The 22,129-nt window shown below is 47.3% G+C and overlaps 2 protein-coding genes across 3 annotated transcripts; both read left to right on the top strand.

Annotated features, from left to right (window-relative positions):
• Positions 1–1,320: 1,320 nt before the first annotated feature.
• Positions 1,321–6,895, top strand: LOC130839063 (F-box only protein 27-like). Of its 2 annotated transcripts, none has more exons than XM_057712890.1 (6): positions 1,321–1,490; positions 1,648–2,028; positions 2,231–2,342; positions 2,425–2,520; positions 5,455–5,590; positions 6,280–6,895. In XM_057712890.1, exons 2-6 carry the CDS (start codon positions 1,779–1,781, stop codon positions 6,421–6,423), a joined length of 738 nt encoding a protein of 245 aa, XP_057568873.1. In that variant the 5' UTR covers positions 1,321–1,490; positions 1,648–1,778; the 3' UTR covers positions 6,424–6,895. The 2 variants fall into 2 exon arrangements, with proteins under 2 accessions (XP_057568873.1, XP_057568872.1); XM_057712889.1 differs by having other exon boundaries at positions 1,341–1,411.
• A 7,158-nt stretch (positions 6,896–14,053) lies between these two features.
• On the top strand, positions 14,054–18,382 carry LOC130838081 (F-box only protein 27-like). The gene is made up of 5 exons (XM_057710854.1): positions 14,054–14,090; positions 14,325–14,748; positions 15,091–15,186; positions 17,416–17,551; positions 18,239–18,382. Exons 1-5 carry the CDS (start codon positions 14,054–14,056, stop codon positions 18,380–18,382), a joined length of 837 nt encoding a protein of 278 aa, XP_057566837.1.
• Positions 18,383–22,129: the final 3,747 nt, after the last annotated feature.

Below are 22,129 nucleotides of genomic sequence, written 5' to 3'. Positions count from 1 at the left end.
CTCAGAATTCAGGGTCTCCCCACCCAGACTGCTTATGGCCGCCTTCCCCCTTCCCTGCTCTATTCCCCAGAGCACTGATCACCTGCTAACATACTGCACAGCCTACATGTCACGTCTACTGCTCATCATGGCCCATGTGAATCACAGTCTGATTTAATGCTTATTCCATAATAAAACTTTTGCATCTTTTTAAAAAAATAAATATATTTATTTTTGGCTGCGTTGGGTCTTCATTGAGGTGCTTGCAGGCTTTTCTCTAGTTGTGGTGAGTGGGGGCTACTCTTCATTCCATTGCACGAGCTTTTCATTGTGGTGGCTTCTCTTGTTGCGAAGCACGTGCTTCAGTAGTTGTGGCACTTGGGCTCAGTAGTTATGGCACAGGGGCTTAGTTCCTCCGTGGCATGTGGGTTCTTCCCGGACCAGGGCTCAAACCCGTGTCCTCTGCGTTGGCAGGCGGATCTTGACCACTGCTCCAACAGGGAAGTCCTGTTTGCCTCTTTTCTACTATTGTGAAGAGGATGTTGGGGGGTTGGCAGGAAAATTTACTTAATTATATGTGTAAATCACATTTTATTTTTATTGGATAGCGTTGGTATAGAGGTTAAAAGCAAGAATTCTAGAGCCACCCTGGCTAGGTTCAGATCCCAGTTCTGTCACCTTCTAGCTGTGTGACCTTGGACAGTTCATGTGGCCTCAGTTTTCTCACCTGTGAAGTGGGGACATAGCCATACCTACCTCGGGGGTTACTATCCTGACTGGCAGTAAAGGCTCCATGAAGGCTGGCTGGGGTGATTTACGGGTTACAGCGCTCATTTAGGAATCAAATAGAAACGCATTTTGCTCCTGAAGGCTGTTTTCTCCTGTGCGATGATCTCCAAGCTAGTGATGCTGGGTCCTTAGAGGTGATGGGAATTGTTACAGGAGCTAATGGATACGAGCCTCTCCCCCCGCCCCCCGCCCCCCCCATGCCTGACCAAATAACAGGGGTTATTCAGCACCAAGGGCCTTACAGCCTGGTTAGGGACACTCCAAGTGGCCACTGGTGCAGACGATGAGTGACAGACTCTGGATGCTGGCAGCTCCGGCTCTTCCCTGGACTGCAATTTGGTTCCATACTTACCCTGCGGTTTGAATGGAGTCCGAAGAAGGGGAAGTCTGGAGAACAGGGCGGGAGGCAGGGGTGGGAGGGCCTGGCAGGTAAGTCTGGGAGGAAGGGACAGCAAGGTGAGACGGGAGGGGCAGGCAGACAGCGGCTCCTCACAGGGAGGATGGGGCTGGGGGGTGGGGCGGGGCTCTGGTGCTGGGTATTAAGAAGGGAGAGGCTGGCGGAATAAAAAGAGTAGAGGTGGAGATGGGAGCAAGCGAGGCAAGGCGATGGCCCACCAGGCAGGAGCACTGGCTGAGATGCCTGGTAGGACTCGGGGGTCTGTGAAGCCGCGGAGCGGGTTGGCTGCAGCGCGCTGTGGTGCACGCGGAGGAGAGGGGCTGCGGTAGTCTGCTGGCAGGGGCGGGTTGGGAATCTGGGGACCTGAGGCCGGGGCTGGGGGTGGTGAGGATGGGGAGGCCGCTGCCGGGGAGTGTGGGAGGCAGGGGCGTGGCCTGCGGACTCTGCAGGCGCCTGATGTCTTGACTCTGGCTCTCCGGCAGTGACAGCCGGGCCTGACGAGGAGACCGTGTGCACCTCAGCCTCAGGGGGCCTGCCCGCCCGGGTCCCCGCTCCGGACCCTGAACCCGAGGAGACGCTGAGTCTGGGCCAGCTGCCCGTGGAGCTGCTCGAGATGGTGCTGGTCCACGTGCCCCCCCACATGCTGCTCGGGCACTGCCGCCAGGTGTGCCGGCGCTGGCGCGACCTGGTGGACTGCCAGGCCCTGTGGCTGAGCATCCTGACCCAAGACCACGCCTCCCTGTCCCCCATCCTCAGCACCTGCCTGCCCCCCGCCGACGGCGACCCCAGGCCCTGCGTCCTGGGCCGCTTCTGCGAGCGCAGACCCATAGGACGGAACCTCTACCAGAATCCCACGGGCCTAGGTGAGGAGCCCAGGAAAGGGGGTCTCAAGGGAGTCAGTGGGAGGGTCTGGATGGGCGGGGCTTCTGGGGTTTGGTGGGCGGAGCGAAGATGGCGTTGGTGGGAGGAGACAGAGGCACCAGGGAGCACCGGAAACCCCTGGGACTTATCCGTGGGGAGGCGGGCTGGCAAGGAACTTGGGCACAAACCTTTTTCATTTAACAGAAGGCTTCCGGAACTGGACAATGCAGGGAGGTGGAGCCGGCTGGGGAGAGGAGGAAAACTTGGAGGTCAGGCTTGGGGCCAATTCCCAGGCCTCCTTCCTGTCTGCCTACAGGTGAATGTCCCTATTCCCCAGGGGCCAGAGCGGTGGTGGTGAGTACGTGCCTGTTCTCTTGACCTTTCTCCGTCTTTCCTAGGTGGTGTCACAAAAAGAAAGTTTTGGACCTGGAGAAGGAGGGTCTGTGGCGGGAACTCCTGGATAGTGGAAAGCTTGAGATTTGTGTCTCTGCCTGGTGAGTGTGATGATAAAAACAGCCCTTTTGCTGAGCGCTGACCTTGGCGTGGGCGACTTCATTGAGGCCTCCTAACAACCCCTTAGGATGAAGCAGTAGGGAAATGACTTCACCAGCATCAGAGCTTTAGTACTTAGCAGAGTACACTCCCTGAACCCCTCCCCTAACCCCAAAAAGGACCTGGATTGGAAGATGTCAGGTTGGATCCTGTACAGAGGACTTGGGTCCAACTAAGTCTTGTCTGTGAATGAGATGCTTCTTGGTTTAGGAGGAGACAAGGTAGGAGAGTAGGCTAAGAGGTCAGATTCTGGAGCCAGACCTCCCACATTCAAATGCTGGCTTTGCAGCTTTGTGACCTTGGGCAAGTCATGGTGTGCCTCAGTTTCCCTATTTTTATAAGATAGGGTTATATGTCAAGCACAAAGCCAGTGCTTTGAAGTGTGACCTGTTTCAGCACCCTTCATGATCCTCGATCCTGTGGGAAAGTGTATTTTGAAAGTATATTTTGAGAAGTTCAGAAAGGGGAGGTGACTTCCCCTGGTGGCACAGCTAGGGCGTGGCAGGACCTGGCGTTAGGCCCATACTTGTCTGACTCTTGTGCTCTGTCATGATAGTCTTGAAACTGGGGTTCCTGAAGACTTTGAGAGATACATGACCCAGATAATTTTAAGGGATGCAAATTCCAAATCCTCTGCAGTTTTATGTTCCCTGTTCTGAAATTAATCAGTTACAGATCACGTCTATGGTAGACACATCATATGGTTTATACTTTCCCAATTCTTATCTCTCAGTTCTCCAGCTTTACAGAAAAAGAAAGCCCCTCACTAAGGTGTATATGTGAAGACCTCTGGGGAGACAGGCAAAGTGGCCATTTGAAATTTTGGCCTTACCACATTCACTTTCAATCAAGACATCATAAACTCACCCCCTCTAAAAAACCCATCTCATTAGGAGATGTATTTACAATAGGCTTAGGTTTTTCCTTGAATCATTTATAAAATTATTGAAGCATATTTGTGTTCCTCAGAGCAATGGTGTACCTTTTGATTGTAATAATCAGTGACTCCCAAATTTTGCCAGACATCACCCAGGAACACTGAAGACTCCCAATGCCTGGGTCACACTCCAGACACATTATATCCGAGGCTCTGGTGAGGTGGAAGAGCAGGCTTGAGCATCTGTGAGAAGTTTAGAGACAACTGCAAAGCTAGAGGACACAGTCCCAAAACTACCTTGGGCTTGCAGAAACCACCCTCAGGCTCAGTAATTGACTAGAAAGATGTAGAACTGAACAAAAACTCTTATGCAGTTTACTACAGGGAAAAGGTACAGATTAAAATTAGCCATGGGAAGATCACGGGGCAGCATCCAGGGGAAGTACCCAACACCAGACTTCCATTGCCCTCTTGCCATGGAGTCAGGACCCGTGACTGTCCTGGCCTCCATGGGTGACAGTATGCGTGGAATATTGCCAACCAGGGAAGCTCCTCTGAGTTTACTGGGGCTTTATTATATGTGTAATCTCATCCTCCAGATAAACCAATACTGTGATTCAGCCTAAGTAATATTGTTTTTCTTTCTGGAGTGGCCCGCCCCCATTGCAGACTATCTGTGTGGATGTGGCCAGTCCCCACCTAATCATATTGGCAGGCTATTCCTAGACAAAGAAGTGGAGTGATGGGAAGTCTCTGTAAAGGAAGTTACATGTTTGTGTACTTATATAGCCCGTTACTCTTTAAGTTTTTAAAATTTTAATTTCTAACGTCAAAAATGCACATCTTGGGTGTGCAATACAATGAATTATTACAAAGTGAACACAGTCACGAACACCAAGAACAGAATATTGCCAGCAGTGGCCACCCTCAGCACCCCTCATGCCCCATTTCCCATCACTTCCAACCCAAGGGTGGCACCATCCTGAATTCTGTTACCGTAGATAAGTTTTGTCCATTTTGGTACTTAATACATATGGAGTCATACAGTATATAATGTGTATCTGGCTTCTTTCAATAACAGGTTTGTAAATTCATCCATAATTGTATGTAGCTGAAATCAGTTTACTTTCGTGGCTTTGTAATCCATTGTGTGAATATACCATAATCTATCCATTTACCAGTGATGGACATTGGATGTTGTGTCTTTGAATGTTGCTGGATATCCCATCACCAATTTATTTAGATTCCCTTGGATCCTGTTAAATGACTGATAAGTAAATTGTATCTTAAAACATCAACATTGTACACATTGGAAATGACGTCCTTTGCCACCATTGAAACATAGTATGAGAAATTATATGGGAGGAGGTACCTTGGAGAGCACAGCTCCAGGTCATTACTTCTTTTTTTTTTTTTAATTTATTTATTGATTTATTTTATTGCCTGCATTGGGTCTTTGTTGCTGCACATAGGCTTTTTCTAGTTGCTGCGAGCGGGGCCTACCCTTCATTGGGGTGCGCAGGCTCCTCATTGTAGTGGCTTCTCTTGTTGCAAAGCATGGGCTCTAGGCGTGTGGTCTTCAATAGTTGTGGCACATGGGCTCAATAGTTGTGGCTCACGGGCTCTAGAGCACAGGCTCAATAGTTGTGGCGCATGGGCTTAGTTGCTCCGTGGCATGTGGCATCTTCCCAGAGCAGGGCTCGAACCCATGTCCCCTGCATTGGCAGGCGGATTCTTAACCACTGCGCCACCTAGGAAGTCCTAGGTCATTACTTCTAAAATGAATGTGCATGCAGACCAGCTGAGGAGCTTATTTAGTGCAGATGGATTTGCTTGGGGGTGCAGTGGGACGAAGCTCCCACATGACACTGATGGTGCTAGTCTTGCAGACCACAGCACCGTTTTGGGTTTGCATACGTGGGAAGACCATTCAGGTGGGGGAGGCACCCAAAGAGATGGGGCAGTAAATTCCACTCTCAAGATTTCCCTTCTCCCACAGGTGGATAGACCAACAAGGCACGGCCTGTGTATATGAGCTAACTGTCCAGCTTCTAGATGCCAACCACACTGTACTACATAACTTCTCTCCTACACCTATGCCCATCCAGCAAGGTAGAAACAGTGTCCCCTTTGAGGTGAGTCTCTGGCAGGAGTGAAGAGAAAGAATGGTGGGGCCTATGATGATCTATTGCTACATAAGAAATTGCCCCCAAATTTAGGAGTTTGATATCAATAGCATTCATTTGATCATCTCTCATGGTTTCTATGAGTAGGGCTCTGCTGGGAGTTTCTGGCTCTGGTCTCTCATGTAGTCGCCTGCAGACACTGGCTGGAGCTGAAGGGCAGGGTGGGGTGTGAGTGTGTGTACAGCAGCTGGTGGCTGGCCAAGCAGCTCTTGGTTTAGTCTCATCTCAGAGCTTGGCGTTGGGATCTCTCTGCCTGGTCTAGTTTGGGCTTCCTCACAGCATGGTGGCTTGAGGGCAGTCAGCTGCTTCTTGGTGGCCCAGGGCTCCACCATGAGGCTTCTGGAGAAACCAGCAGAAGCTGCACTGCCTTTTTGACTCAGTCATGGAAGTCACTTGGTGAAAGTCACTCAGTATCACTTCCACCACACTCCTGATTGCAAGGAAACCCACCCAGATTCAAGGGGGTGGGAATTAAACTCCACCTCTGGGTGAGGAGTGACAGGATTCTAGAAGGACATGTGTAACTGGAGACATTGTTGCAACCATCTATGGAAAATACACCTGCCAGAAGGCCCCCAACTCAGCTTTTGAGGGGAAGGCCATGGCACAATGGGATTTACCTCTTTTTCTTTTTACAGGTCAACCATGTGTTCTTCAACTTCAAGATGGGCGTCCGCTTTGTGTCTGTTGAACAGTGGATTTGGGACTTGGGGTTCTGGCCTGAGCAATATGGAATCTATCTGCCCAATGCCAGTGTGATTCCACGGGTCCGTCTGTTCTAGTGAAGGACTATCCTTGTAAAGCAGCCTGACAGGTGCCTTCCAGGAACTGGGACCGTGGGCAGGGCCATCTCAGTAATCAAGGGCTTGTAACTCCCCTGGCATCCTGGGATCTCCTGGGTCCAGTCTGAGGGTCCTATTGGGCCCTGTATTCAGGTTCTGGAAGCTACTAGAAGAATGTTCTTCCACCAGATTTACAGCTCCTGCTGCTCTAAGGCAGCTCCCAATCTACTAAGTAGAGGCTCAGGCGTGAGCAGGGGAAATGCTGAATCAGGAGAGGGCTTCTCCCCCTCCCCCCACGCCAGGACCCCCTGGTTCAGCCCCAGTGCCCTCTGCCCTTGTCTCCTCCTGGTTCTGCACCAGAGGCTTTATTAGTCCCATGGTGCAGGAAGCCCTCTCATGTCTGAAGTAAAAGCTCATAGCTATGGAATTCTTTTCAAACATGGAGAGAATAAATGAGCAATATATCTGCCAATCATAGGTAATAAACATATTATTTTGGCAAAAGTGTCTCAGCTCGTTTTAATAGAAATACAATGATTCAGCCTTGGTGACTCCTTGGTTCAGAGTAAGGAGTTGTCCCAGTTGAGGAGGGAGAGCTTTACAGAAGAAAACACCAATAGAAGGTGTTCTCCAATAGAAAGAATGGAAAAGTTAGAACACTTTCTTAAGCCCTAAGGAAATCATGGAGTCAAAGATGATCAATTAGGGTTAAAAGCATTAGGCAGGAGGTGGATGTGGGTACAGTGTCACAGTGACACCACATTTGTGACGTTCCAGTCATGAGGGTGACAGAGAACCATGCAGAGTCAGGATCAGGCTGTCCCCACTGCAGTCCAGGGGTCAAGGCCAGCCTCACTGCTGCAGGACCCCTCAAGAGTTCCAGGTGTCCTGATGGAATGCAGGTGAAGCCTGCTGCTGCCTTTGATGTAACCACCCTGAACCGCCCCACCCACCTGCAGTATAAGCACAGGACACACCCAGAAGGGATGGTGTTTTACCAGGATCATCAAAAGGAGATTGTGACAGGTTGAAACAAACCTAAGAGTCATGACCACATGTAGTGTGTGGTCCTGGAGTAGATACTGGTTCGGACAGTTTAGCTCTGGAGGATTTTTTTGGGTCAGCTGGAGGAATTTGGATATGAGGAACATGGGACACGCATTTACAGGAAGGGAAAGATGGAGACCATTACCTGAAAAAAAAGCAACCATATAATTTAATTTGATGTATATATACCTCTATTTATATTGTACATATATGCATATATATAGGGGTATGTGTGTGTGTGTATGAAATTAAAATGGAATACATATATCAATGTATTTGTATTCTGCATTACCTTCTGGGTATATATATTCAGAAGAATAGGAATAGGAACTGAAGCATTACAGGCTTACGGCAATGGTGTTTAGCACACAGTCATGATTTTTGCACTTATTGATTTTGCTTATCTGAATTTCTCATTTTCTACACATTTATGTGTAGAAGTACAATGTTATAGACAAATATATAAAGTATCCTCCAATGCAATTTCCCTTCCTTTCCAGAAATAACCACATTTAGAAAACATCTTTGCTGACAGGGTTTTTTATTTTGCTATAGAGAATTCTAAATATAAGCAAAAGTAGGAGATATTGTAACCTCCATGTATCTATTTCCCAGAAACAGTTATCAACTTAAGGTCAGTTCTCCACATCCAAACCCCAATCAGTTCTCCCCTTTTCTATATATTTTTTAATATATTTTTATTTTTTATTATTATTATAAATATGCATTAGTTCTCCTATCTTCTATATTTTTTAGAACTTTTATTGAGATATAATTGACATGACATACAATAAACTGTGTATATTTAAAGTGTACAATTTGATTTTTTTTCCTATTAGTAATGTATATATGGCAATCCCAATCTCCCAATTCATCTCCCTCATGCCCCCCAACCCCCCCACTTTCCCCCCTTGATGTCCATATGTTTGTTCTCTTTCTATATTTTTAACATGTATTTTAATATGTTTTTATGTTTTTATTATTATTTTTAAATATGGTTGCTTTTTTTTTTTTGGCTGCACTGCACAGTATGCTTGATCTTACTTCCCTGACCAAGGATCAAACCCACACACCCTGCAGCGGAAGCACAGAGTCTTAACTATTGGACCGCCAAGGAAGTCCCTCTCTTTTTTAAAGAAAGCACAATACCATTGTCACACTTAAGGAATTATTAATGTCTTTTAAAATATATGTGATCACCTATTACTTATATTTTCTAAATGGGCAGTTGGCAGCATGCAGTAATTCTACTGGGTGTGGTCCACCAGGGATGCAGGCAGCTCTGGCCAAACCCTTTATAGGGCATGTTCACGTGGTCTGCGATTTTGGACATTCTGGCTAGACAGTCCTATGGACATTAGATAGGGTGGGTTCCCCTGGAGGGAGATGGCCCCTCCATACCCTGCAAGCCCGTCTCCCCCTCAGGCTGGAGCCCTTCTCCTCCTCCCTCTCTGCCTTCTGCAGCAGACCTTCCATACCCATGGCTTTCCCTCCAGGCCCTCCCCGGCCCATCCTACTCCTTGCCCCACCCGAGACTTTCTTTTCAAAACCTCCCTAGGTGTGTTTCCCCTTCAAATAGGCTGATTTTAAAGCCTCTTATTTTGTTGTTGTGTTTTACCTAGGAAACTGGCTCTAGCCTAACTTTTCTTAAGGTCTCCATTGTTTCATTTTTAAGTGTGGCTTCAGTAGGTGGAATTGCTTCTTTAGAGCAAAGAAATTTTGTGGGTTTTGTGGCTCTTTTCTGCTCTTGACCCATGTTGACAAAAAATCAGTCGATATAAGATAGAATTGGAAATTTTTATTAGAGCCAAATTTGAGGATTATAACCTGGGAAGAGTATCTCAGAAAGCTCTGAGAATTGCTCTACCTGTTAGAGGTCAAGTCACTGTTTATTATTAAGTTTTTTTTTAAACAGAAAGCTGTACATTAAATGATGCATTATTGACAGTTTACAGAATCCAGTTTTAAGTGACATCATGGTGGGTCTTGAGACCCTTTACAAGATCAGAAGGAATATTATCCTTTAAGGAGTTGTCTTGTTGATGGAGGAGAATGTTTTTGTTTGAGGAGAATGTCGTTGTTTATAGTTGAGCAGGTATCCCTGCTGATGGGGAGGTTTGATCATTGCATAGTGCAGATACACAATGCACAGTGCAGGGAGAGGTGAGGCCACAGGGCAGAGAAGAATTTTTATGTTTAAATTTTTCTTGTCTTGACATAAATATGAATTTTATTCCACACCCACTAAGAGCTGGGCTGGATGGGGAGCTGAGAAGGTTTTACCTCAAATCCTATCTTTCCACCCAGATTGGCCTCACTCCAGGAGAGAGGGGCGTTCAAGGGTTGAATCACCTTGAGGAAGGAGCTTGAACCCAACACTCAGAGCTGTTCCCACTCAATCCTACCTCTAGGGAGCTGGGCTCTCTTCAAACCCCTCCCACCCTTCTGAGACAGGAGATTTTGTGAACTACTTGCCTCCTTCCTCCTAGGATCCCTCAGACCCTCCATCCACACAAAGGGCCCATTCCCAGTCCAGTTCCTTTCCTGGAATCAAAATACCCCCACGCTCTCCACTCCACTCCTGTGAGCAGGATAGGAGAACCAGGGGCAGGGAAGCCAAGTTGGTGGAGCTTCGAATGTCCTTGGGATATTCATGCAGCCTGCCTCCCAGTGCTCTGAGGGTCAGGAATTTTCTAGTTCTGCAAACCAGACTGGCGGGTTCTTCCCCCAACTTCCCAGCCACACCTCCAGCAGAGAGAGGCACCTGCGTCCCCCTCAACACTGCCCTGCCCACCCTTGTTGCTTCACTGGGTCAGAGCCAACACCCCCCTTTTATAGCAAATAATTTCTCATGCAGCCTTTACCACTTTGAAATGAAATACTTAGATAATGAAACCTACCTCCACAGAGAATTCTTTAAATGTTAATAAAATATCGCAAATATATATGCACAGTTCAAAGGTGAATTAAAGGGAGAGAAATTCATAATTATTTTAAATTCTCTCTTTTTTGTATCACCACGCGGCTTGTGGGATCTGTTTCCTCAGCAGTGAAATCATGGAGTCCTGGCCCTCTCGCCTTCTGAGATGGCCCACACTCTGTCTGTGGCGTGTGTTGCTCTCTAAATAAATCCACTTCTTACGTATGGGGATAAAAGAAAGAAAGAGAGAAAGAAAGAAGAAAGAGGGCTTCCCTGGTGGCGCAGTGGTTAAGAATCCGCCTGTCAATGCAGGGGACATAGGTTCAAGCCCTCGGCTGGGAAGATCCCACATGCCACGGAGCAACTAAGCCCGTGTGCCACAAATACTGAGCCTGCGCTCTAGAGCCTCTGAGCCACAACTATTGAGCCCACGTGCCACAACTACTGAAGCCCACGTGCCTAGAGTCCGGGCTCCGCAACAAGAGATGCCATCGGCAATGAGCAGCCCACACACCATAACGAAGAGTAGCCCCTGCTCTCTGCAACTAGAGAAAGCCTGTGTGCAGCAATGAAGACCCAACACAGCCAATGAATGAATGAATGAATGAATGAATGAATAAATAAATAAATAAATAAATAAATAAATAAAGTGTATAAAAAAAAAGGCAGAAAAAAGCAAGCAAGCATGGAGTCCTAACTGCTGGACCACCAGAGAATTCCCCAGAAATTCATAATTAAAAGAATATGTATTTCAATATGCAAATGATACCTGGGCTGTCTCCCAATAAGACTGCGTGGTCGAGTCACTCAGGATGGCTGTTCTCTTGTTCTCTGTACATCCCCTGCCCCCCCAGGGCCTGCTTCACCTATACCCTACACACATGACTGACCTTACATACAGTCCCCAGCTAGGGGTTGTTCTTCTCCAAGCGGCGGTGAGAAACATGTCCTCCTACTAGTTTCCCTGGTATCTAATGAGCCCACCTGACCTCAATTCCCCTATAACTGGTAACCTCCCCCCTACTGCCCCACCCCCTACCCTCCTCCATCCACCGCAGCAAAGACTGTCACCACATCCTGCCCACACATCCCGCCCGCAAGGTGGGGTGTCGCTGCAGAACCTTGCTTCAGACGTGTAAGCTCCCACATCCATTAAACCACCGATGTCTCTGTTGCTGATTCCGGGCTCTTTCTTAACGCTGGGCAAGCACAGGACTTCTAGGCCTATGGGGTGCAGCCCAGCAAGATTCAGATTGTGGTCCATGGAGAGCAGCCATCAGCATCCCTTGGGAATTTGTTACAAATGCAGACCTGATTCAGAGCGCAGATTTTATTTTTTTATTTTTTTAAATTTTTTGGCCACGCAGTGCGGCATGTGGGACCTTAGTTCCCCAACCGGGGATCGAGCCCTCGCCCCCTGCATTGGAAGGGTGCCGTCTTAACCACTGGGCCACCAGGAAAGTCTGCAGAGTTCAGCTTTTAAAACCTCCCCAGGGTATCTGAAAAATCCCCAGAGTGTTCAGAACTCTGTGTGGATCCCTAACGCTCCATGAGACCCACAGCTGGCCCTGCCTAGATGGAGGGGTTTTGTGGTTTTACTGAATTGGAGCATAAATAGTAAAGTGTCCACAAAGCCAAGGACACTCTTCCAATTGACCCAGTAGTTGCATTCCTGGACCATTCAGTGTCTGTTAACACTCTTTACATTTACATGCAAACTGGAATTGGGTTCTAGGCTCAGATTAACAGGTTTTCTCCTACATGAAAACACACAGGATGTTGACTAAGAGGAGGAATCCAGGACGGTTCTCCCCTGGGCGGCACTGTCCTGTGCCCGGCTTCCCAAAAGCACTCCCATTACTGTGACACCAAAATGCACCCCTAACTTTCCCAAAAGGCCCCTGGGGTGCCTTGTACACCCTCCTCTCCTGGGAGCCATCATGCTCTAATCATTACCTTCTAGGCAGTAGGCCCTTTTGGAACCCAATTACACTTTTCTTTTTAACTGGAATACAGCATAAGGTGTAATTCCAAAAATTAGCAGAGATTGCCTTTGAGGGGGAAATCTGAACAATGGAAACTGACTTGTCCATATCTGGCCTTTTTATCCTACTTGAATTTTTAAAACTTCTTTTTTAAACCACTTCTTGAACTCATGACTGGGTCATAATCCATTTTCATAATCTCATTATCAAACAGATTCCCCCAGTTTATAAATTACATTTAAAAAAGGTATTGCTATGGGCAGAAGGGTGTGCTCTCTAAGATTTCCTTCAAACTGCCTGGGGGAGCAAGTGGGTGAGAGGAGCGATGAAGCCAGACTGGCCAGGAGTTAACTGTTGGAGCTGGGAGCTCCTTGCACTCTTCCCCCTTGGGGTATGTTGGAGAACCTTATAATAAAAATTTTATTGCCAGTGTGTGTGTCGAAAAGAAATTTGGCCCATACAATAGTCAGTCCCTCTCTCAGAATTCAGGGTCTCCCCACCCAGACTGCTTATGGCCCCCCTTCCCCTCCTCTGCTCTATTCCCCAGAGCACTGATCACCTGCTAACACGCTACATCATTTACATGTCACGTGTACTGTTCATCACGGCCCATGTGAATCACAGTCTGATTTAATGCTTATTCCATAATAAAAATTGTTTGCATCTTTTCCACAATTGTGAAGAGGATGTTGGGGGGTTGGCAGGGAATTTTATTTTTGATGATTTCCTAACAGTCACTAATTTGCTTACTATGCCTCCTGTTCACCATGTCTCTCCCCCTAGAACGTAAATTCCACGTGGGCAAGAATCCATGTCTGGTTTTACTTGCTGATGTTGAAAATTATACGTGTAGCTCGTATTTGATTTTTCTTGGATAGAGCTGGTATACAGATAAAAACAAAGATTCTAGATGCAGCCTGGCTAGGTTCAAATCCCAGTTCTGTCACCTACTAGCTGTGTGACCTTGGACAGTTCATGTGGCCTCAGTTTTCTCATCTATGAAGTGGGGACATAGCCATACCTACCTCAGGGGGCTACTACCCTGACTGGCAGTAAAAGCTTCCATGAAGCTTGGCTGGGGCGATCACTGGTTACAGCACTCATTTAAGGAGCCAGATAGAAATACATTTGGCTCCTACTGCAGCCTGTTTTCTCCTGTGCGATGACCTCCAAACTAGTGACGCTGGGTCCTTAGAGGTGGTGGGAATTGTTACAGGAGCTAATGGATATAAGGCCTCCTGCCTGCACGCCTGACTGAGTAACAGGAGTTGTTCAGCACCAAGGGCCTTACAGCCTTACAGTCCCTTACTGTCCCCAAGGGACACTCCAAGGGGCCACTGGTGCAGACGATGAGTGACAGACTCTGGATCCTGGCAGCTCCCGCTCCTCCCTGGACTGTGGCTTCTGCAATTTGTTTCCATAGTTACCTTGTTTGAATGGAGTCCGAAGAAGGGGAAGTCTGGAGAACAGGGCGGGAGGCAGGGGTGGGAGGGGCTGGCAGGTAAGTCTGGGAGGAAGGGACAGCAAGGTGAGACAGGAGGGGCAGGCAGACAGCGGCTCCTCACAGGGAGGATGGGGCTGGGGGGTGGGGCGGGGGTCTGGTGCTGGGTATTAAGAAGGGAGAGGCTGGCGGAATAAAAAGAGTAGAGGTGGAGATGGGAGCAAGCGAGGCAAGGCGATGGCCCACCAGGCAGGAGCACTGGCTGAGATGCCTGGTAGGACTCGGGGGTCTGTGAAGTCGCAGACGGGGTTGGCTGCAGCGCGCTGTGGTGCACGCGGAGGAGAGGGGCTGCGGTAGTCTGCTGGCAAGGGCGGGCTGGGAATCTGGGGACCTGAGGCCGGGGCTGGGGGTGGTGAGGATGGGGAGGTGGCTGCCGAGGTGTGGGAGGCAGGGGCGTGGCCTGCGGACTCTGCAGGCGCCTGATGTCTTGACTCTGGCTCTCCGGCAGTGGCAGCCGGGCCTGACGAGGAGACCACGTGCGCCTCAGCCTCTGGGGGCCTGTCCGCCCGGGTCCCCGCTCCGGATCTGGAAGCCGAGGAGACGCTGGGTCTGGGCCAGCTGCCCGTGGAGCTGCTCGAGATGGTGCTGGTCCACGTGCCCCCCCACATGCTGCTCGGGCACTGCCGCTCTGTGTGCCGGCACTGGCGCGACCTGGTGGACTGCCAGCACCTGTGGCTGAGCATCTTGGACCGAGACCACGCCTCCCTGTCCCCCATCCTCCGCACCTACCTGCCCCCTGAAGACAGCGACCCCAGGCCCTGCGTCTTGGGCCGCTTCTGCGAGCGCAGACCCATAGGGCGCGACCTCCTCTCGAACCCCAATGGCGAAGGTGGGGAGCCCAGGAAAGGGGTCCTCCTAGAGCAGGTAGAAGGGTGCGGAGGATTGCTAAAACTTGGTGGGCGGGCAGAGATAGAGCCAGTGAGAGGAGGCAGAGGGCGAGGCCACACTGGCAACCCCTGGGACTTATCTGTGGGCCGGGGGACAGGCAAGGAACTTGGGCACAGACCTTTTTCATTTAGCAGAAGGCTCCTGGAACAGTCCGCTGCAGAGCGGTGGAGACGGCCGGGGAGAGGAGCAAAACTTGGGGGACAGGCCTGGGGCCATTTCACAGACAAGCTTACGGTATTCCTACAGGTGAATATCCCTATTCCCCAAGGACCAAGGCGGTTGTGAGTTTTCACTGGTTCTCATTGACCTTTCTCCCTCTTTCTTAGGTGTTGTTACAAGGGAGAAATGTTGAACTTGGAAAAGGAGGGTCTGTGGCCGGAACTCCTGGATAGTGGAAAGATTGATATTTGTGTCTCTGCTTGGTGAGTGTGATGATAAAAACAGCCCTTTTGCTGAGCGCTGACCTTTCATTGAGTGACTTCATTGAGGCCTCCTAACAACCCCTTAGGGTGAAGCAGAGAGGGAAATGACTTCACCAGCATCAGAGTTTTAGTAGCTATCAGAGTACACTCCCTGAACCCCTCCCCTAACCCCCAAAGGGACCTGGATTGAAAGATGTCAGGTTGGATCCTATACAGAGGACTTGGGTCCAACTGTCTCAACTGTGAGTGAGATGCCCCTTGGTTTAGGAGGGGGCAAGATAGGAGAGTTGGCTAAGAGGTCAGATTCTGGAGCCAGACCTCCCACATTCAAACCCTGGTTGTGCAGCTTTGTGACCTTGGGCAAGTCACGGTGTGCCTCAGTTTCCCTATCTTTATAAGATAGGGTTATATGCCAAGCACAAAGCCAGTGCTTTGAAGTGCGACCTGTTTCAGCACCCTTCAGGATCCTTGATCCTGTGGGAAAGTGTATTTTGAAAGTATATTTTGAGAAGTTCAGAAAGGGGAGGTGACTTCCCCTGGTGGCACAGCTAGGGCGTGGCAGGACCTGGCATTAGGCCCATACTTGTCTGACTCCAGAGCTTGTGCTCTGTCGTGATGGTCTGGAAACTGGGGTCTGTGAGGACCTTCCAAGGGATACATGACCCAGATGATTTAAAGCAAGGCAAATTCCAAATCCTCTGCAATTTGATGTCCCCTGTTCTCAAATCACTCAGTTACAGGTCACATCTATGGTGGGAGCATCATTGGTTATGCTTCTCAATTGCTATCTCATAATCCTTCAGTTTTACAGGAGGAGAAAGCCCCTCACTAAGGTGTATGGTCAACTAAGTTCTCATAGGGGCTTTATCATGTGTGTAATCTCAGCCTCCAGCTCAACTGACATTGTGTGAGGCATCCTAAGTCACATGGTTGGTCTTCCTGGTGTGGCTCGCCCCCATTATAGGCTATGTGGCTGTGGCCAGTCCCCACCAAATCATATCGGCAGGCTAGTCACTGTGATCCAGGGTCCCCAGGTGAACAAAGATACTCCTGTCAGACACAACATGCCAACAGTCCACAGATTACCTCTAGTAGCAGAGGGCAAAGACCATACCTTTGGACAAGGTGAAATTATTTTCTACACAAAAATTTAGGGACTTCCCTGGCAGTCCAGTGGTTAAGACTCTTGCTTGCGTGTGCTTCCACTGCAGGGTGCGTGGGTTCGATGCCTGGTCAGGGAACTAGGATCCCACAATATGCAGCCAAAATCTAAAAAGACTCCAGATGATTCTAATCTGGGACTAAATCTGGAAGTTGACTAATAGGGAAATAATTAAATCCAAAAGAGAAAATGTTACCACTTAGAATTTCATGGTCACAGGAATAATTTTAAATAGATATTTATATTTGTGTGTGTGTTTGGCATAGAACAGTTTGAAAAGAAAGTCAGGAGAACATGAAAATGTATTAACACTGCATTAGGGACGATTCTGTGGGAGAAGCTGAATAGACATGTAATTCTAAGAAGCAGAGTGATGTGAAGTCTTTGTAAAAGAAATTGTTTGTGTATTTATAGAACCCGTTACTCTTAAGTTACATGAAAAACAGATGTTGCCAGCAAACCCCACCCTGAGCATCCCTCATGCCCCATTCCTTATCACTTCAAACCCAAGCGTAGCACCATCCTGAATTCTGTTACCATAGATAAGTTTTGTCCATTTTGGTAGTTAATACACATGGAGTCATACAGTATATAGTGTGTATCTGGCTTTTTAATCAATAACATGTTTGTAAATTCATCCGTAATTGTACATAACTGCAATTTACTTTCACGGCTTTATAATATTTCATTATGTGAATATACCATACTCTCCATTTATCACTGACGGACATTGGGTGTTGTGTCTTTGAATGTTGCTGGATATCCCATCACCAGTTTATTTAGATCCCCTTAGATCCTTTGAAATCACTGATAAGAAAAACACATTGGGGCTCTAGGCCATTACTTCTGAAATGAATGTGCGTGCAGAAAGGCTGGGGAGTGGGTTTAGCCCAAATGCATTCGCTGGACACGCAGAGGGTCCAAGCTCCCAGGTGACAACAGTGATGCTGGTCGTAGGGTTCACATTTTGGATTTGCACATGTGGGAAGGCTATTCAGCAAGAGCAGGCAGACCCCCAAAGAAATGGGGTGGCAAGTCCAGTCTTCCAGATCTCCCTTCTCCCACAGCTGGAAAGAACTACAAGACAGTGACCACACGTATCATCTAGTCATTGGACTTCTGGATGCCAACCATGACGTCCTGCATCGTTTCTTTCATGAAGGTTTTCCCATCCAGAGGCGGAGAAACCGTGTCTCCTTTAAGGTGAGTCTCTGACAGGGGAGTGCGGAAAGGATAGTGGGGCCTATATGATGATCTATTGCTACATAAGAAATTACCCCCAAATTTAGTGGCTTGATATCAACAGTATTCATTTGATCACCTCTCATGGTTTCTATGAGTAGGGCTCTGCTGGGAGTTTCTGGCCCTGGTCTCTCATGTAGTTGCCTGCAGACACTGGATGGAGCTGAAGGGCAGGGTGGGGTGTGAGTGTGTGTACAGCAGCTGGTGGCTGGCCAAGCAGCTCTCAGTTTAGTCTCCGAGCTTGGCCTTGGGATCTCTCTGCTTGGTCTAGTTTGGGCTTCCTCACAGCATGGCGGCTTCAGGGCAGTCAGCTGCTTCTTGGTGGCCCAGGGCTCCACCATGAGGCTTCTGGAGAAACCAGCAGAAGCTGCACTGCCTTTTTGACTCAGTCATGGAAGTCACTTGGTGAAAGTCACTCAGCATCACTTCCACCACATTCTTGGTGACAAGGAAATCCGCCCAGATTCAAGGTGATGGGAATTAGACTCTACCCCTGGGTGAGGAGTAGTTTGATTCTAGAAGGATATGTGGAACTGGAGACATTGTTGCAGCCATCTATGGAAAATACCACCTGCCAGAAGGTCCCCAACTCAGCTTTTGATGGGAAGGCCATAGCACAATGACGCTTACCTCTTTTTCTGCCTACAGGTCAGACACGTGTTCTCCAACCTCAAGAAGGGTGTCCGCTTTGTGTTTTTTGACCACAGTGTCTGGGGCTTGGATTATTGGCTTGAGCAATATGTACTCTCTATGTCCGAATCCAAAGTCATCGTGCGGTTCCGTCTGTCCTAGTTGAGGGTCGTCCTTGCAAAAACTAACTTGACTGGTGCTTTCCAGGAGCTGGGACCATGGGCAGGGCCATCTCAGTAATCAAGGGCTTGTAGCTCTCCTGGCATCCGGGGATCTCCTAGGTCCAGTCAAGCGTCCTACTGAGCCCTATCTTCAGATTCTGGAAGCTACTAGAGGAACGGTCTTCCACCAGATTTACTGGCTGCTGCTGCTCTAAGGCAGCCCCTGTTCTACCGAGTGGGGGCGCAGGGGTGAGCACAGGCAAGTGCTGGATCAGGAGAGGGCTCCTCCCCCTCCCCCCACTGCCAGGTCCCCGTGGTTCAGCCCCAGTGCCCTCTGCCCTTGTCTCCTGGTTCTGCATCAGAGGCTTTATTGGTCCCTCCTGTGTGAACTAGAACCTTGTCCCTGTAGCTGAGAAAATTCCAACCCCTAACCTGATGTTTTAAGACTCAGGACTCACAGCTGAAAGTCAAACTAGCTCAAAAAAATGTTTGGAGACAGAGGGTTCTGCCCACCTTGTGAACAACGAAGTGGTCCTCTGAGCCCAACCCTGCCCTGAATTGTATGGTGTATGAAATTTTGTTATTTTGAAATTCTTTTCACACATGGAGAGAATAAATCAGGAATATATCTGCCAATCATAGGTAATAAACATAATATTATTTTACCAAAAGTGTCTCAACTCTTTTGTTTGTTTTAACCTATTTTATTTATTTATTGACTGGGTTAGGTCTTCGTTGTTGCATGCGTGCTTTCTCTAGTTGAGGCAAGTGGGGGCTACTCTTAAGTTGCAGTGCACGGACTTCTGCTGTTGCTGAGCACAGGTTCTAGGTGCACAGGCTTCAGTAGTTGTGGCACGTGGGCTCAGTAATTGTGGCTCAGAGGCTCTAGAGCACAAGCTCAGTAGTTGTGGTGCATGGGCTTAGTTGCTGCACAGCATGACGGATCTTCCTGGACCAGGGATCGAACCGTGTCCCCTGCATTGGCAGGCAGATTCTTAACCACTGTGCCACCAGGGAAGTCCCTCATCTCTTTTTAATAGAAATATAATGTTACAGCCTTGGTGACTACTTGGTTCATAGTAAGGAGTTGTCCCAGTTGAGGGAGAGCTCTACAGAAGAAAACACCAATAGAAGGTGTTCTCCAATAGAAAGAATGGAAAAGTTAGAACACTATTTCTTAAGCCCTAAGGAAATCATGGAGTCAAAGATGATCAATTAGGGTAAAAAGCATTAGGCAGGAGGTGGATGTGGGTACAGTGACACCACATTTGTGACGTTCCAGTCATGAGGGTGACAGAGAACCATGCAGTGTCAGGATCAGGCTGTCCCCACTGCAGTCCAGGGGTCAAGGCCAGTCGCAACTGCTGCAGGACCCCTCAGGAGTTCCAGGTATCCTGATGGAATGCAGGTGAAGCCTGCTGCTGCCTTTGATGTAACCACCCTGAACCGCCCCACCCACCTGCAGTATAAGCACAGGACACACCCAGGGGGGACGGTGTCTTGCCAGGGTCATCAAAAGGAGATTGTGACAGGTTGAAACAGATCTAAGAGTCATGACCACATGTAGTGTGTGGTCCTGGAGTAGATACACTTTTGGACAATTTAGCTCTGGAGGATACTTTTAGGTCAACTGGAGGAATTTGAATATGAGGAATTTGAGATACACAATTGCCTCAAAAGAAACAATCATATAATTTAATTTTGACCTATATATACTCACATGTTATACTGCACATATATGAATATATGTACGGGACTTCTCTGGTCCCATACGTATATTCTGGGAAGATCCGTCATGCTGTGGAGCAACTAAGCCCGTGCACCACAACTACTGAGCCCGAGTACCTAGAGCCCGTGCTCCACAACAAGAGAAGCCCCTGCTCATCACAACTAGAGAAAGCCCACACGCAGCAGCAATGAAGACCTAACACAGCCAATAAATTAATTAATAAAAAAAAATAAAACTTTTGGTCAAATAGAATCAGAAGTCACTTGAAACAATACTGCTATGTATAACCAAAATTACAATAAAAGATCTCAAAGGCAAGTGCAGGTAGTCACCGGTAAAGAAACTTTACAATCTGTCATCAAAAGAAGACCCATATTTCAAGAAAACTTCGTGCTCTCAACACAGGAAAAAACAAATTCTAGCTATATATCACAAAATTCACTTATTTAATTAAATTCAATCAAACCTCAGTCAGTCTTGACCATGCATAAAACTCTCTTCTTAGGATTCCCTTTTAAAAATTAATTTCTAAAATATATGCCATTTCATAGTACAATCTTTCTTTTTTTTTTTTTTTTTTTTTTTTTTATTATTATTTTATTTTATTTTTTTGGGGGGTACACCAGGTAGTACAATCTTTCAATAAAGCACAACATATATCTCTTAATAGTTTCATAGTCTGTAATAAGTGGTCAAGAGTAGATAAACAGAGACTTCTTTAACAATTAATGTTTCAGTATTTTACCTTATTAAAAATGATTTAGACATTCAATGAATTTCCATCATTTAATTCGATTTAGTAGATCTCTAAAGTCTCAAGTTGCCAAAAATCTGGAGAAAATATTTTCAGGTAGACATACCATAAAACATATTATTCTTAAAGGATCACCCAAAAGGTTTTATCTCATTTATCTCTTTTTTGTTACTTATGAAAATATCATCATACCATTAATTATCTTGTTGACAAATTTTGTAACCAATAATATGAGTTTATTGACTTTCAGTTACAATAAAAGTATTTTACTTAATGTTGTTGACTCTAAAGGCATGTCTGTATTAACTAAACCATCAATTTAAACTTGTTTTTGTTCATTAAAGATTAATTCTAGATCATGTGCTCCTTTAAAAATTTGTGTTAGTTTTTGGTAACATTTAGAAATATTTGATTTGTAAGCACTTACTAAGTCCATTAAACAGACTTCTTTTACAAATTAATTTTGATAACACCATCTGGAGGTAGGGATATAACTTATTTATAATATACACACAGACATAGATGCATCCAGACAGACACAGATCTCATAATTTTCCTGCTTGAACTTATAAAGCCTCTTTCCCTTTTTTTTCCCCCTTCCTTTCAGTTTTAAGTTCTACTAATTGGTGATGTGGGCTATGTTTACAATTCAAGGATATAATAAAAGTTATAACCTCAAGCTTTCTTCTAGGAATACTTTTTTTTTTAATCAGCCACGGCTCTAGGTATGCGGGATCTAAGTTCCAGGTCCAGAGAACGAACCCGCGCCCCCTGCAGCAGAAGCACGGAGTCTTAACCGCTGGACCGCCAGGGAAGTCCCTCCTAGGAATACTTTTATTCTCTTGGGGTCAGAACTTTATCAAACTGGTTTTCTCTAAAATGTCAAAAGAGCTCCCTCCTGGCCATTTAGGAGTTAAGTGCTGGCAACCATTGGCTTTGTTCCAATGGTACTTGAAGCCCGCCAGAGTTCCAGTGAGTAGCTGCACATCCAGGAGCTGTTTGGCCTTTGAAGCACGGTTTCCCATTATTAATTTGGTAGCCTAATTCAGGTATGATCGGAACAACTTCCTGAGGGCAGTGTGATGGATCGCATGTGTGCTGCTTCTGAGATTACTCCGCAAGGACTTACCCATGTGTTGGTTCGGTATTCTTAGGTGCCTGAGTTTCTAAAACTCAGCGGTCTAAAACTGCCGTGGGTGCTCAGGGCATTATCTGATCAGCCTTTATTATGCCTCCATGACAAGCAGAATTTACTTAATGACTGT

The sequence above is a fragment of the Hippopotamus amphibius genome, chromosome 16 (assembly GCF_030028045.1).
Source record: "Hippopotamus amphibius kiboko isolate mHipAmp2 chromosome 16, mHipAmp2.hap2, whole genome shotgun sequence".
NCBI classification, from domain to species: domain Eukaryota; kingdom Metazoa; phylum Chordata; class Mammalia; order Artiodactyla; family Hippopotamidae; genus Hippopotamus; species Hippopotamus amphibius.
The sequence above is the reverse complement of the archived record's forward strand: the minus strand, read 5'-3'. Positions and strand labels throughout refer to the sequence as shown.